Source organism: Scyliorhinus torazame, chromosome 6, assembly GCF_047496885.1.
Source record: "Scyliorhinus torazame isolate Kashiwa2021f chromosome 6, sScyTor2.1, whole genome shotgun sequence".
In the NCBI taxonomy this organism is placed as follows: domain Eukaryota; kingdom Metazoa; phylum Chordata; class Chondrichthyes; order Carcharhiniformes; family Scyliorhinidae; genus Scyliorhinus; species Scyliorhinus torazame.
Genome location: NC_092712.1, coordinates 186088598 through 186104753, shown reverse-complemented (window position 1 = coordinate 186104753; position 16156 = coordinate 186088598). Strand labels below are relative to the sequence as shown.

General features: G+C 46.4%; 1 protein-coding gene across 1 annotated transcript in view; it reads right to left on the bottom strand.

The window, feature by feature from the left end:
* The window catches only part of ahr1a (aryl hydrocarbon receptor 1a), a 290646-nt gene that overhangs the window by 133162 nt on the left and 141328 nt on the right, over positions 1-16156 (bottom strand). Inside the window, exon 3 of the mRNA XM_072509176.1 lies at positions 10862-10953. Coding sequence (XP_072365277.1) covers positions 10862-10953 — 92 coding nt within the window. The remainder of the gene's footprint in view (positions 1-10861; positions 10954-16156) is intronic.

The following is a 16156-nucleotide window of genomic DNA, read 5'->3' as shown; positions in this document are numbered from 1 at the left end:
CTCAAGATCTAGATCTAGTTTTTTTCTCAATTCCATCTGCAGGATGTGCGCTGGTTAGGCCAGCATTTATTGCTCATCCCTAGTTGCCCATCAGAACATGGTGGTGAGTTGCCATCTTGAACCACTGTAGTTCAGGAGGTGTAAGTACAACCACATTGCTGTTAGGGAGGAAATTCCAAGATTTTGACCCAGAAACAGTGAAAGAACGGCAATGTATTTCCAAGTCGGGGTGGTGAATGACTTGGAAGGGAACCTTAAGGTGGTGGGGTTCCCAGGTACCTCCTGCTCTTGTCCTAGATGGTAGTAGTCATGGGTTTGGAAGGTGCTGCCTAAGGGACCTTGGCGAGTTCCTGCAGTACATCTTGTAGATGTTAATGGTTACTGCTCCATGTGTGAAAGGCAATTGGGGACAGTATCATGAGGATGCTGTAACATTCTGAATGAAGAGCTGGCGATGGGATATATGGTGCTCTCGTGATACTGATTCCTGTTGAGTCAGCAATCTGGTTAAACCTGAAAGTTCAACATAGAATTCACAGTGCAGAAGCAGGCCATTCGGCCCATCGAGTCTGCACCGGCCCTTGGAAAGAGGACCCAACTCAAGCCAATGCCTCCACCCTAGCCCCGTAATCCAATAACCCCACTTAATCTTTTTGGACACTAAGGGCAATTTAGCATGGCCAGTCCACCTAACCCGCACATCTTTGGACTGTGGGAGGAAACCGGAACACCCGGAGGAAACCCACGCGAACAAGGGCTGAATGTGCAGACTCCTCACAGACAGTGACCCAAGCCGGGAATTGAAATTGGGAGCCTGGAGCTGTGAAGCAACTGTGCTAACCACTGGGCTACCATGCTGCCCAACAACATGGGTGGTTGGGCTTCCTTTTTGAGAAGGTATCAGATTGACATGAGTCAGTCCTGTGTCATTTAAATTTCCAGCCACTTATAAGTTGCCATGTACTTTTTTTTTGTCTAAATTTAGAGTACCTGATGATATTTTTTTCAATTAAGGGGCAATTTAGTGTGGCCAATCCACCTAACCTGCACATCATTGGGCTGTCGGGGTGAGAACCACACAGACACGGGGAGAATGTGCAAACTCCACACAGTGACCCGGGACCAGGATCGAACCCGGGTCCTCAGCGCCATAGTGCTAACCACTGTGCCATCCGGGTCCTCAGCGCCATAGTGCTAACCACTGCCGTCGCGCTACTCTTAAGTTGCCATGTACACTGACTTGGATGAGGGGAATACGAGTGAAAGTACTATATACTATGTGGAGTTACTGAAGGACGACTGAGTAGTGAGTGCTGTTCAGGTTCCACAATGGCCATATGTTACCAAGGCTAATCTGTTAACAAGGTTTAAGCCCTTCCAAGGATTATCTCATCATTAGTGCAGGTAGTGAGTACTGATATTTTTGTAATCATGATGAGAACATGCACTTGAGAGAGGATTTCTCACTGAGACTGAAAGGGATGGAGCTTCTAGGCAGCAAAGGCCAAAGAAACTACTGTGAGAATGTGTCTGCACTTTACTCCTCTTGAAATCTTGAAGCTATCAGGTTGTCGTGGGCATGTTTGCCAAGTTGTTCCCATGTGATGGCTTCTTCATGTGGCTCATCTACATCCTGGCCCTTGTCAGATGCATCCCTTTCAACGTCCTCCTTATCAAAGGAGACATTTTGCTCCGTATTTCTCCCTTGTAATATAGTATGGGGCACAGAAAGCAACAATAATCCTGGATACACTGTGGTGAGTATTGGAGAGCCTTGCTTTACCAGTCCAAACATCAGAATGGCACATTCAGGAAGCCAATCAATTGCCTCATCAAGGGCCTGGTAATAGATACAATTTCAGCAGCACCACGTAGCCAGACAATGGGCATCATCAGTCAGGTGTTCTGGGGTACCCCTCTTCCTCAAGGAGCCAGCCCCAAAATCGCCAAGTCCCACAAAAGATCTGTGACATCTGAGAGTGTGTCAAGATGTAAGAGGCTTGAGAGCTCGCTGGGTACCTAGCACAAACATACAGGATCTGTTTCTGTGATCACAAATTAGCTGAACGTTCAGAGTCAAATTCTTTTTGATCGATTAATCTCACAGGCAGCTACAAGAGAGCTCTCAAGACCATGGGCGGGATTCTCCGTTGGCTAACGGCACAATCAGGAAACCCAGTTGATCGGAGAATAGGTTCCGGCGCCAAAATCGCGGCAGGCGCCGATTTGACGCCAAATCGCAATTCTCCGTCACCTCGACAGCGGTGTCAATGCGGTCTGGAATGCACGGACAGCAATCAATGGCAGGCCTGACCCGGTATTCTCCGCCTCCAATGGGCCAAGTTCCCGACGATGCGGTTCACTTGTGCTTTTAAAAATTGTGAAACCGGCATCGTGGTTGCTGAGGGAGGGGGACACAGAAAGTGTCCAACATCGCCACAGCTTGCTGACAGTTGTGGCACTGGCCGGGAGACTACTGCCGGGGCCAGGAGTAGCGGGGAGTGGCCAGGAGGTAGAGAGTGGGGTCGGGGTGGAAGGGCATGGAACACCATTGCCGCAGCCGAAAAGGCAGCCGTGCAGCTGTCTACACCACTGACAACCCACTGTGAACGTAGGGCCATGGGTCGTATAGGTTCCCTCAGGCCACCCTCCTTGGTGCCCTCTGGTCCCAGTCGACCCATCAGCTGTATGGGCTCGCTCCAGCACACCAGTGCCATCTTGTTGGCTGAGATGAGAGTGTGTGTATGTGTGAGGATTGTAATGTGTATATGTGGCTGCAGCTTGTCATACTCCCGAGTGTCAATCACGGGCCCAGCGATCTCGCACCATTTTTCATTGGAGTCGATTGCGTTCCACATGGTGCCAGTGCTAGCCCCTCCACAGTCATTGAATCGGTCCAGGTTTGGCTCCAGTTTTGCTGTCGTGAAAGTTCACGAATACTGCCTTGGCGTCAACACTTATTCTCAGGAATGGAGAATCCGGTGGGGCGACACGGTGGCGCAGTGGTTAGCACTGCTGCATTACGGCACGGAGGACCCAGGTTCGATCCCAGCCCTGGGTCACTGTCTGTTGGAGTTTGCAAATTCTCCCCATGTCTACGTGGGTCCCACCCCCACAACCAGAAGATGTGCAGGGTATTTGGATTGACCTCTCTAAATTGCCCCTTAATTGTAAAAAAGGAACGGAGAATCCAGCCCCACGTCTGCAGTTGATGGTGTCCTGCACTTGTGGAAAACCACCGATTGCTGAAAATCCAAATGATCTGGCAGCCTGGCTTCCAGTATCCACGTGGAAATGGATATATTGTTGATCTTTATTGAAGAGAACAACTGTCTCTTCCCTTCAGCATTTGTCTGCTGCCAATTGGAAGACTTTGCAAAGGTCCCCTGTGAAGCCCTGGAAGGACCCGATGATAAAAAGGTTCAGTTTGGCAATTGCTTTCAAAGCCACCAGCATGGGATGCCCTCCAAGTCCTTGGGACAACAGTTAATCATGGAAAATGTGGCAAATGTGAGCTGTTACATCATTGGACAAGCAAAGGTACTTGTGGCAGCATCTTTCAGCCATCTCCATGTATATGAGCAGCATCTTCTATACCCATGGTGGGTCACTAATCTTCATGGAATTTGCCCTTCTTTGGGGTGTATTTTGGAGTGCTTGGGGCCGCTATCTCTGTTTCTGCTCAGGGCAATGCTTCTCCTGGACCTGTGCCAATTGGTGACTGGTGCTTCTTGTTCCAATTAAAGCAATAAACTAGGCAGGGTTGACTACAGCCTACATTCTTCACTCTGCTTTGTATCCATTAATGCATAGATTTGTGAATTCATTTGGGCTTTTCCTTGACTGGTTTCCCTCCATCACAAAGCCAGGAAACCAGTGCAAAGCCCTTGGCCTGGTCTTCGACTAGACTATCACATCGCCAGGACATCTTGCAGGTGAAGCACACCCTGGAGGTGGCTGAGAGGCCTCTGCTTCGCACATGGCTGTGCATTCACAAAGATGGGTCTTGATCAGGATGCATACGCCAATGTGTAAGAACCCTCCATCAGCAATTGTCAACCTTCCTCCATATGCCTAGACACTCCATATAGATAGCGTAGCCTTGTAATTACGTCATGATTTTAGGCATTGTGCCTTGCGAAAGATGGCCATTAAACTGGGAATATTGAGGCCTTGAGTGCGTGTGCAGTTTCTATCCAGCAGCTGTGGCCTTTGAACGATTTATCCTCCATCCCTTTTTACATGCCTCTGTCTAGAACAGGTGGCCAAACACACCAACTCAATCATAGCATCAAAATGTAATGGTTTCTCACATGAATGTGCATCATTATTGACGAGCAACAAGCATACTTTGAGACCTCTTCCGTATAATTTTTTGCAAGCTTTTTCTTCCCACTTGTCATTAGTCAGTAAAGAGGAAAATGTTGCTACGATCCTTTGATTACCACCAATGTCTTATAACTTACTGCTAACATGCACAAAGTTCTTCCCATCCTCCTCTACAATACCTAATACTAATCCGGTCTCCCAGGTACACTTGACCCCATTATTGTTAATGTGGATATTCCTGTTCTCCCCCGACTGCCTTCAATATTGATGTCCCCATGCCCTTTATTGATCTGACCCCTCTCCTTGAGGCCATCTGTCCCTTACTTTCAGAGAATCCCTCTCACCATGAGACCATCCAATAGTCCCCCCCTGATTTTAGAATTAGCGACATACCAAATTCAACCGCCTCATTGAACACAACTGAGCCCTCGGTGTCCCAGTGCCATGTCTCGAACGCCCAGGGCCAAATGTTTCAGGTTACTGACGATGTACTTCACAAAATTCTGTGCACGACCATCACTGCTGTCAAGAGAGGCCACGTCCCTGTCCAAGACTAGAGCAAGACAGACGTGTCCTGCAGAGCTCTCCAGACAGTGTGGCCCCATTCCCTGTACAGTCTGTTAAATACCCCATGCCCCAAAAAGCATTGCCTTTATTTCACCTCACCCTTCCCCTCTGGCCCTTGCCCAGTGACCCCCCCCCCCCCCCGCCCCCCCTCTCCACAGCCCCTCCAGTCTTGCCTCTATCTCACCCTTCACCCTACTTGTGGCTCCCATGTCCAGCCTTGGTGCAGCTTGCACGACAGGCACCCAGTAAATATGAGTGACGGTGTAAAAGGAAGGCGGGAGCAACAAAAGTTTTAGATAAGTGAAGCTCGCCAGGTGCATGCCATTTCTCTACAGTGACTAAACAAACCATTCTAATAGCTGCTGGCAGGGAATTTAATTTGGAGGGGGAATGTGATTCTGATGAGCTGGACATTAAACGAGCATTCATGGCATGTCAATGAATTAAAATGGGGCTCCCTGACATTGCTCAGCAGGAAACCCAACCTGTCTTGAAAGTTGGGGAAACAAAATTCCAAACCAATTTCCCTCTGTTGGGAAACTGATTTTTTGAGTCACATCATATTAAATGCCCCTTCCCGTTATGATTCCTGCTGCTCGCCGGAGCAGAAAATTCCTCCTTCCTTCTCTATAAAGCGGATGGTTGGTGTCCTTCACAAATGCAACACAGTAGCTGCTGTAGGCCAGTTTCCCCTGCTTAACAAAAGAGTACATTTCAGAAAGGTCCATGCATACATTTGTCCATCTGATGACATTATTAAGTAATATATAACACATCTTCGTAACAATATGCTCATTTCCTATTTCAGTTACTTCATTCTGATTACTTATTAGATCCGTCAACATACAATATGTTTGCCCCCAACCTGCTGAAGAACACAATTTAAAATCAATCATTCACAGGCCACTTCCAAAAAAGCTGCGTAGGCAGGTACAACATTCTCAACCTAAATTAAGACAAGAAAATCAGTTGAATTGTGCCTTTTTAAAGCAAAATTTTTCAATGAGTACTGTTACAATACTTTCTACTCTTCTACATTACAAACAAAGAGGCCATCATTCATCAACTCTAAGTCTGAAAAACATGGAGTGTGGAGAACATACAAGTTATTGACTTTAAAAGATAAACTGCTACAGTGGTGGTGAGTTGTACAGACATTTCTTGCAATCACAAACTCCACGACAAAATGACAGTGCCAGACAAGATTCAGGTCGCCCTCCCATTTCTACTCTGCTAACTCTCTCAATGCTATAATTTCTTCACGTCGTTCTGTGCTCCCACAAGGATTAAGTTCCCAAGATCTTGGCTTGTTTACTTCTAATTAAGAGCTTTCAAGTTACTTATTGTGAAAAATAAAACTGCTTCGCATCTTGCTTCAAGACCCTGGTGTGAATCTGCAATTCACGTAAAGTTGAGTTGCATGACTGATAAATTGCAGAACTGGGATAAAATACACTGGTGAATAAAATGTATTGCCAGATATGATGCAAGTATCAGTGATACGTGTTTGGATGCAACCTTGAGCCTATGCAAAGCATTTTTAAAAGATTAAAATACAACAACAAAGGAGTCATCTGTCCTGTTGTCACTTTGCAACATTATGAATTTGGATGGATATACATGTTTTGTTAATATTCGAAGCATTTGAATTCTTTGTTCCTGCTCATTTCATATTTAACAAAAAAAGTTAATGTTTGATCAGGGCTAAAATCTTTGGAAATGTTGTATTAAAACTACACTGTAAAACTGAGTTTAACCTCGCCAAATGCCACGACAAACACTGGGCGCAATTCTCCACTCCCGCGCCTGTTGGGAGAACCGCCTGGGCCGCTAAAATTTCCCGGGACGTCGGTCCGACGCCCTCCCGCGATTCTCCCAAGCGGCGGGAACGGCCCGGTCGAGTTTCGCGGGCCGCAGGCCAGAGACACCCAAAATGGCGATTCTCCGGTACCCCCGCTATTCTCAGGCCCGGATGGGCCGAGCGGCCAGGCCAAAACGGCGGGTTCCCTCCGGCGCCGTCGACACCTGGTCGCTGCCATCGTGAGCGGTGCGTGAACACTGGGGGGGCGGCCTGCGGGGGGGGGGTACCTCAAATGTGGGGTGGCCCGCGATCGGTGCCCACCGATCGTCGGGCTGTCCTCTCTGAAGGAGGACCTCCTTCCTTCCGCGGCCCCGCAAGATCCGTCAGACATCTTCTTGCGGGGCGGACTTAGCGAGGACGGCAACCACGCATGCGCGGGTTGGCGCCGGCCAACCCGCGCATGCGCAGATGATGCCCGTTATGCGGCGGCGGCCACATCAGCTATGCGACGCCGCCTTTACGCGGGCGACAAGGCCTGGCGCGTGTAGATGACGCGGCCCCGATCCTAGCCCATTGTCAGGGCCTGAATCGGTCGGGATCGGGGCCGTTTCGCGCCGTCGTCCCGACGGCACGGCCACTTCGGCGCGGGAGTGGAGAATCGCGCCCATTAACTTTGGGAACAAGTAACAAGAAAGTCCCAAGAACAGCTTGATGCTTCAGCAACTCAGATTGAAGCAGTTATACGTTACAATTCGATGACCTCAATAATACATTGCACTTGCAGACATTGTATTCAGTTTTATTCTCTGAATGTAACTACAATATTTAATCCATTTCTTTGTATTCTAGTTAGTTATATCTCCATTAATATAAAATACTATAACTGTCAAAAAAAGGCTTAAATAGTGGATATAAATAGCATTTAGCCCTGCAACTGATCTATATATGCATTCCTGAGCACTGACATACCTGCAATGAAATTTTGCCTTCAATGGTTTCATTTACTTACAGAAGGCTCTTTGAACAGCTGTGACTGGGTTAAATATTTTCTCAACTAACAACAAGGATGAGATCCCACTTAGTGATAAGTGAAGATTTTGTTTAAATTTAGGAACCTGGCTGAAACACCAAACCCCATAATAGAGGATACCACCAAGGTTGAAAGGGCCCGCACGCAAGCTAGGTAAATTGAGAAGTAGTAATGAAATGGTGCCAAGTTAGCTTTTAAAAGCCTACAGATGGTAAGGGGAAAGAAAAACTGATGGAAACTCTAGAGTCGGAGACAAAACGTGGATTCCTTGATTTGAACTAACAGGTGGTGGAGGAAGACAAAGTAAAATGCCGCAATTGATAAAAACATAGACAGATTTACACTACAGAAGGAGGGCATGCAGACCATCGTGTTTGTGACAGTCTAAAGAGAGAGTTATCTAGTCTAATCCCATTTTACAGTTCTTGGTCCATGTACCTGCAGGTTGAGGCACCTCAAGTACATATCCGAGTTTTTCTTTTTAAATGCTATGTGAACTTCTGCCTTGACCACCTTTTCAGGCAGTGAGTTCCAATCCCCCATCACACTTAGAGCGAAACCATGAAATGGCTTTAATGGGGACAGAGAAGACTTCTTAATTACAAATGGGCCCCAAATTAATTGCACAAGCAATCTGGCTGTTAATGTTACAGCTGGTATTGTATTAAAAATAATGATGTAATAATACACAGCATCAAGTATAGATTCCAACTTTGAAAATACGGTGATAAAAGCAAATTACTGCAGATGTTGGAATCTGAAACAAAAACAGAGAATACTGGACTATCTCAGCAGGTCCGACAGCATCTGTGGAGAGAGAAGGGAACTAATGTTGAATCTGGATGACTCTATCAAAGCAAAAATACAGTGGGGCGGCACGTGTCACAGTGGTTAGCACTGGGACTGCGGCGCTGACGACCCGGGTTCGAATCCCGGCCCTAGGTCACTGTCTGTGTGGAGTTTTGCACATTCTCCCCGTGTCTGCGTGGGTTTCACCCTCACAACCCAAAGATGTGCAGGTTAGGTAAATTGGCCACTATACATTGCCCCTTAATTGGAAAAAAATTAAATAATTGGGTACTCTAAATTTATTTAAAAAAGCAAAAGTACATTGCTGTCCCTGGTTTCATGACAATTTGACATAGTTGTGGCAGGTGGCATATGTTGCTTTCCGAAAACCTGCGTAATTAAGTCTGATGTTTGGTTTCCTCGCAATGGAATTCTCCAGAATTGTATTCAACTTTCTAACTGGTTCAACTTTTTTGTACAAATATGATGAACTTTGACATTGAAGGTTCCCAGGTGCGATTTTTAAGTTTTAGCAATAAATACTTTACAATGCAGAAACAGTACAAAACAAGCTCAGAAACACATTAGAACCAAAATGGGCTATGTCCAAAAACATCTAATACATTGTGGAAGTATTTCTCCAAACAATAGGTGCTGATGCACTAATTGAAAATCATGCTCAGCTTCTTGAGGAATTTGTTCTGCCCACTACATTGTTCATTTCTTTACTCCTGTAATGTGCCCATACCATAATGCTGCAAGTGAACAATGAAAACAGCAATGATATAATTAAGATATTGTGCTCATTGCTTCCAACTCTAACAAACCAACTATTACTGCCGAACAATCAGTGTTGATTTCACATTCTTTTCAAATTCATGCTTTTGTCTCAGGCAGTAAATGCACACACATTGGTATAGGTTTTAATTTTTGTCATCTGTACTCACAAAGTGAGCAAGCTTCATGAGCTTCAATAGAACGTTTTCTCCCTATTACATTCCCCGATCCTCCAACCACCACCTCGCCCCGCCCCCGACCAAGTAAATATAGCTTTACTTGCTCTTATCAATTAGTCCAGCACAAATAATTCAAATATAACAGATTTTGTTTATTTCTTTTAACCAGTCCACCAATAGCAGCCATGGGCGAAATTCTCCGGTATCGGCGCGATGTCTGCCGACTGGCGCCCAAAACGGCGCAAATCAGTCGGGCATCGTGCCGCCCCAAAGGTGCGGAATACTCTGTATCTTGGGGGACCGAGCCCCAACCTTAAGGGGCTAGGCCCGCGCCGGACGTATTTCCGCCCCACCAGCTGGCGGAAAAGGCCTTTGGTGCCCCGCCAGCTAGCGCGGAAATGACATCTCCGGGCGGCGCATGCGCGGGGGCGTTAGCGGGCGCTGAGGGCAGTGGAGGGAGTCTCTTCCGCCTCCGCCATGGTGGAGACCGTGGCGAAGGCGGAAGGGAAAGAGTGCCCCCACGGCACAGGCCCGCCGCGGATCGGTGGGCCCCGATCGCGGGCCAGGCCACCGTGGGGGCACCCCCCGGGGCCAGATCGCCCCGCGCGCCCCCCCAGGACCCCGGAGCCCACCCGCGCCGCCTTGTCCCGCCGGTAAGGTAGGTGGTTTAATCTACGCCGGCGGGACAGGCATTTTAGTGGCGGGACTTCGGCCCATCCGGGCCGGAGAATCGTGGGGGGGGGGGGGCCGCCAACCGGCGCGATTCCCACCCCCGCCGAATATCCGGTGCCGGAGAATTCGGCAACCGGCGGGGGCGGGATTCACGCCAGACCCCGGCGATTCTCCGACCTGGCAGGGGGGGCGGAGAATCTCGCCCCATGTCTTCAGTTGACAGACCCGCTTTAGATTTCTGTCCCCCCGCTCCCCACCCCCCCCCCCTGCAATCTGCCTCTTTCGTGCTCTCTCTTCCTTCAAAATTGCTCTTTAAAACTGCCACTTTCATCTGTCAAAATGTATCCTTATATGGCTCAGTGTCGAATTGCTTGATGACGCTCCTGTGAAGAATCTTGAGGTTTTACAATATTAAAGGCACTATATAAATATAAGTTGTTGTCAACATTTACTTATTGTTCAGAGCATCACATTTCCTCCAACCCTTCACTTACCATTAAAATCCCCTTAACAGAAATTATATAGGAAATTTCATTTAAAAGTGAACATACGGGAGCACTGAGGTCACAATATTCAGCTAAAAATGAGGTTAAACATCTTCAACAGTGCAAAGAAGAACATAATTAATGTTTAGACTCCAAATCAGTACACACCACAAATAGGAAAGAAATTAATTCCTTTTCCCAAATATGGTTTGTTATTTTTTTAAAATCTTACTTGTAATAGAAGTTCTCCCTCTTGAAGATCATTTCCTTGTTCAGGTGCTATGCGGTTTCCATGGATGCCATTCCCATTTGATTTCAAAGTAACTGCAGAAATAAAATGAAAACCACATTTATTGGTATAAACTCAAATGTTGCATGATATGTATCATGAAAATACGTTTTGAACAGCACCAATGGCAAGTGGACTGACCATTTATTCTTTTAATATAAGCAATTATAATCATCAATTGTAATTAGGCATATATGATTTATTGTGCAATTAGAGAGTAATCAATAGCAAAACATATTTGATTTTACATACACACACAGTTCCCCAAACAGAGTGGGTGGCCACGATGGCATGTGCATCTGTCAAAGGAAATATTTCTAATTAAAGACTTTTGATTTGATTTATTAGTCACATGTATTAGTATACAGTGAAACGTATTGTTTCTTGCATGCTATGCAGCCAATGCATACCGTACATGGGGAAGGAAGGAGAGACTACAGAATGTAATGTTACAGTCATAGCGAGGGTGTAGAGAAAAGATCAACTTAATACGAGGTAGGTCCATTCAAAAGTCTGAAGGCAGCAGAGAAGAAGCTGTTCTTGAGTCAGTTGGTACGTGACCTCAAACTTTGGTATCTTCTTTTTCCTGACGGAACAAGGTGGAAGAGAGTATGTCCGGGGTGTGTGGGGTCCTTAATTATGCTGGCTGCCTTTCTGAGGCTGTGGGAATTATAGACAGAGTCGATGGATGGGAGGCTGGTTTGTGTGATGGACTGGACTATATTCACAACCTTTTGTAGTTTCCTGCTGCGGTCTTAGGCAGAGCAGGCTCCATACCAAGCTGTGACACAACCAGAAAGGATGCTTTCAATGGTGTATCTGTAAAAGTTGGTGAGAGTCGTAGCTGACATGACAAATTTCCTTAGTCTTTTGAGAAAGTAGAGTTGTTGATGGGCTTTCGTAACTATAGTGTCGGCATGGGGGGGACCAGGACAGGTTGTTGGTGATCTGGACACCTAAAAACTTGAAAGTTCTCGACCCTTTCTACTTTGTTCCCATTGATGTAGACAGGGGCATGTTCTCCTCTACGCTTTCTGAAGTCAATGATAATCTTCTTCGTTTTGTTGACATTGAGGGAGAGATTATTGTCGTCGTAACAGTTCACCAAATTCTCTATCTCATTCCTGTACTCAGTCTCGTCATTGTTTGAAATCCGACCCAATAGAAGCCAGCTGTTCAGCCCACTGTGCTAAACCAGCCCCTATCTTTGCTTATATCTTTTCTTAACAAAAATCTATCACAGATTTTAAATTAACAATTGCTCTAGCTTCAACTGCTGTTTGTGGGAGAGAGTTCCAAACCTCTACCACACTTTGAGTGAAGAGTTTCTTCCCAACATCTCTCCTGAATGGCCTAGTCCTAATTTTTAGATTATGCCCCCTAGTTTTAGAATCTCCAACCAGTCGAAATAGTTGATCTTTATCTACCCTGTCTTTCCCTGTTAATATCATGACTACTTCGATCAGATCACCCCTTAACCGTCTAAATTCTCGTGAAAGTAGGTCTAATTTATGTCATCTCTCCTTGTAATTCAACCTCTGTAATCCAGGTATCACTTTTGTAAACCTACATTGCACTCCCATCAAAGCCAAAATATCTTTCCTAAGTTGCGGTGCCCAGAACTGCTCACAGTACTCCAAGTGGGGTCTAACCAGGGTTTTGTATAGTTGCAGCATAACCCCAGTATCTTTATACTCCAATCCTCTAGATATAAAGGCCATCATTCCATTATCCTTTATAATTATTTTCTGCACTTGTTCCTGGAATTTTAAGGATCTATGCACCTGACCCTCTTTGAACATCTACTGTACTTAACCTCTTTCCATTTAGAAAATACTCTGCTCTATCCTTTTTTGGTCCAAAATGGATAACCTCACACTTGCTTACATTAAATTCCATCTGCCACAATTTTGCCCATTCCCCATGTCTGTCAATTTCTCCTTGCAATTTTATGCTACCATCTAGGCTGTCTACAATGTCACCCAACTTTGTATTTTCCACAAATTTAGATATATGACTTTCTGTGCCATCATCCAACTGTTTATGAATAGTGTGAATAATTGAGGCCCCAACGGAGGTTCCTGTGGTACACCACTAGTTATGTCCTGCCAATTAGAGTAATGACCCATTGACCATCAGATCTGGCTAGATCATCATCATGTTTTGTTCTCATCTGCCAAAACTGCTCACTAGTCCAGAATTATTCTGGAATACAGAGATACGCCTCCCACCAAGCCACCCACCTCACCACTATCCTTCTTTCCTGCCTGCTTTAACTTCATCTCCAACAATAATTATGAGTTTATGAGCCTCTTTGACTCTAGGATTGAAACCAGCCGATCAGTTGGCTTTGCCACTTCCCCCCTTCCCCTCACCCATCAGGCCAAACTTCCTCCAAGGGTTCTCTTTGTCGAATACCTGGACTTGCATCTTTCTCTGTTTTTTCTCCTATTTCCTCTCATGCGGTCTGATTTCATCTTGGCCACAAAATCCACTTCCTGCTCCCTCAACCTTACTGCCACCCAACTTCCCACCCTGACTTCCATTTTAACCGAAAGTGTTAACTGCTCTCTCTCTCTTAAGATAACACCTACCACTTTCCTTCAAATCTGCCATCACCACCTTTCCTCTCAAAAACTCAACCTCACATCACACCATCCTTGCAAATAATTGCCCCTTCATTGTTTTTATTCATTTACGGGATGTGGGCATCACTGGTTAGGCCAGCATTTATTGCCCATCCCTAGTTGCCTTTCAAAAAGTGGTGGTGAGTTGCCTTCTTGAACCGCTTTAGTCCTTGAGGTGCAGGTAAAGGCACAGTGCTGTTAGGGAGGGAGCTCCAGGATTTTTCCCCAGCGATAGTGAAGGAATGGTGATATATTTCCAAGTCAGCATGGTGCGTGGCTTGGAGGGAAACCTCAAGTTCATGGGATTCCCAGGTATGTGCTGTTCTTGTCCTTGTAGATGGTAGTGGTCGTGAGTATGGCAGGTGCTGTCTAAGGAACCTTGGTGAGTTACTGCAGTGCATCCTCTGGATGGTACACATGGCTGCCACTGTTCATCGGTGGTGGAGGGACTAAATGTTTGTGGAAGGGATAGCAATTTGGGCTTTGTTCTGGATGGTGCCAAGCTTCTTGAGTGGTGTTGGAGCTGCACTCATCCAGGCAAGTGGACAGTATTCCATTACACTCCTGACTTGTGCCTTGTAGATAGTGGACAGGCTTTGGGGGGTCAGGGAGGTGAGTTACTCACAGTAGGATTCCTAGTCTTTGACCTGCCCTGGTAGCCACAGTATTAATATGGCTAATCCAGTACAGTTTCTGATCAATGGTAACCCCCAGGATGTTGATTTGGGGGGACTCAGTGATGGTAATGCCATTGAATGTCAAGATGAGATGGTTAAATCCTCGCTTTTAGGAGATGGTCATTGCCTGGTACTTGTGTGACGCAAAAGTAACTTGCCACTTGTCCGACCAAGCCTGGATATTATCCAGAACTTGCTGCATTTGGACATAGACTACTTCATTAACTGAGGAGTCGCAAATGTTGCTGAACATTGTGCAGTTATCTGCCAACATCCCACTTCTGACCTTATGATGGAAGGGAGGTCATTGATGAAGCAAAAATGGTTGGGCCTTGGACACTACCCTGAGGAACTCCTGCAGTGATGTCCTGGAGCAGAGATGATTGAACTCCAACTACCATAACCATTTTCCTTTGTCCCGGGTATGACTCCAACCAGTGGAGAGTTTCACCCCGATTCCCATTGACTCCAGTTTAGCTAGGGATACTTGATGCCATACACAGTCAAATGCTGCCTTGATGTCAAGAACAGTCACTCTCACCTCACCTATGGCATTCAGCTCTTTTGTCCATGTTTGAACAAGGCTGTCATGAGATCAGGGACTAAGTGACCCCCTGGTGGAACCCAAACTTGAGTGTCCATGAGCAGGTTATCGCTGAGTAAGTGCCACTTGATAGCACAGTTGATGACTCCTTCCATCACTTTGCGAATGATGGAGAGTAGACTGATAGGGTGGTAATTGGCTGGGTTGCCTTTTTCCTGTTTCTTGTGTAGAGGACACACCTGGGCAATTTTCCACATTGCCGGGTAGATGCCAGTGTTGTAACTGTACTGGAACAGCTTGGCTAGGGGTGCGGCATGTTCTGGACACAAGTCTTCAGTACTACTACTGGGATTTCTTTCAGTGCCCATAGCCGTTGCAGTATCCAGTGCCTTCAGCCATTTCTTGATATCACATGAAGTGAATCGTATTGGCTGAAGACTGACATCTGCGATGCTGGGGACCTCTGGGGGAGACTGAAATGGATCATCCACTCGGCACTTCTGGCTCAAGACTGATGCAAATGCCTCAGCCTCGTCTTTTGCACATACGTGCTGGGCTCCTCCATCATTGAGGATGGAGATATGTGTGGAACCTCCTCCTCTAGTGAGTTGTTTAATTGCCCACCACCATTCACGGCTGGATGTTTCAGGACTGCAGAGCTTAGATCTGATGCGTTCATTGTGGAATCGCTTAGCTCTATTACTTGCTGGCTATGCTGTTTGGCACACAAGTAGTCCTGTGTTGTAGCTTCACCAGATTGACACCTCATTTTTCGGTATGCCTAATGTTGCTCCTGACATGCTCTCCTGCATTCTTTATTAAACCAGGGTTGATCCCCTGGCTTGTTGCCAATGGTAAAGTGGGGGATATGCCGGGCCATGAGGTTGCAGATTGTGGTTGAATACAATTTTGCTGGTGCTGATGGCCCACAGCACCTCAAGGATGCCCAGTCTTGAATTGCTAGATTTGTTTGAAGTCTATCCCTTTTAACATGGTGGTATTGCCACACAACACAATGGAGGGTATTCTCAAAGTGAAGATGAAACTTTGTCTCCACAAGAACTGTGCAGTGGTCACTTCTACCGATACTGACGTGGACAGATGTATCTGCAGCAGACAGATTGGTGAGGATGAGGTCAAGTATGTTTTTCCCTCTTGTTGATTCCCTCACACTTGCTGCAGTGCCAGTCTAGCAGCTATGTCCTTTAGGACCCGGCCAGCACGGTCTGTGGTGGTACTACTGAGCCGCTCTTGGTGATGGACTTTGAAGTCTGCAACCAGAGTATATTCTGCACTCCTGCCACCCTCAGTGCTTCCTCTAAGTGGCGTTCAACACGGAGGGGTACTGATTCATCAGCTGATGGTCGCCATCAGATCAATGATGAAGGAC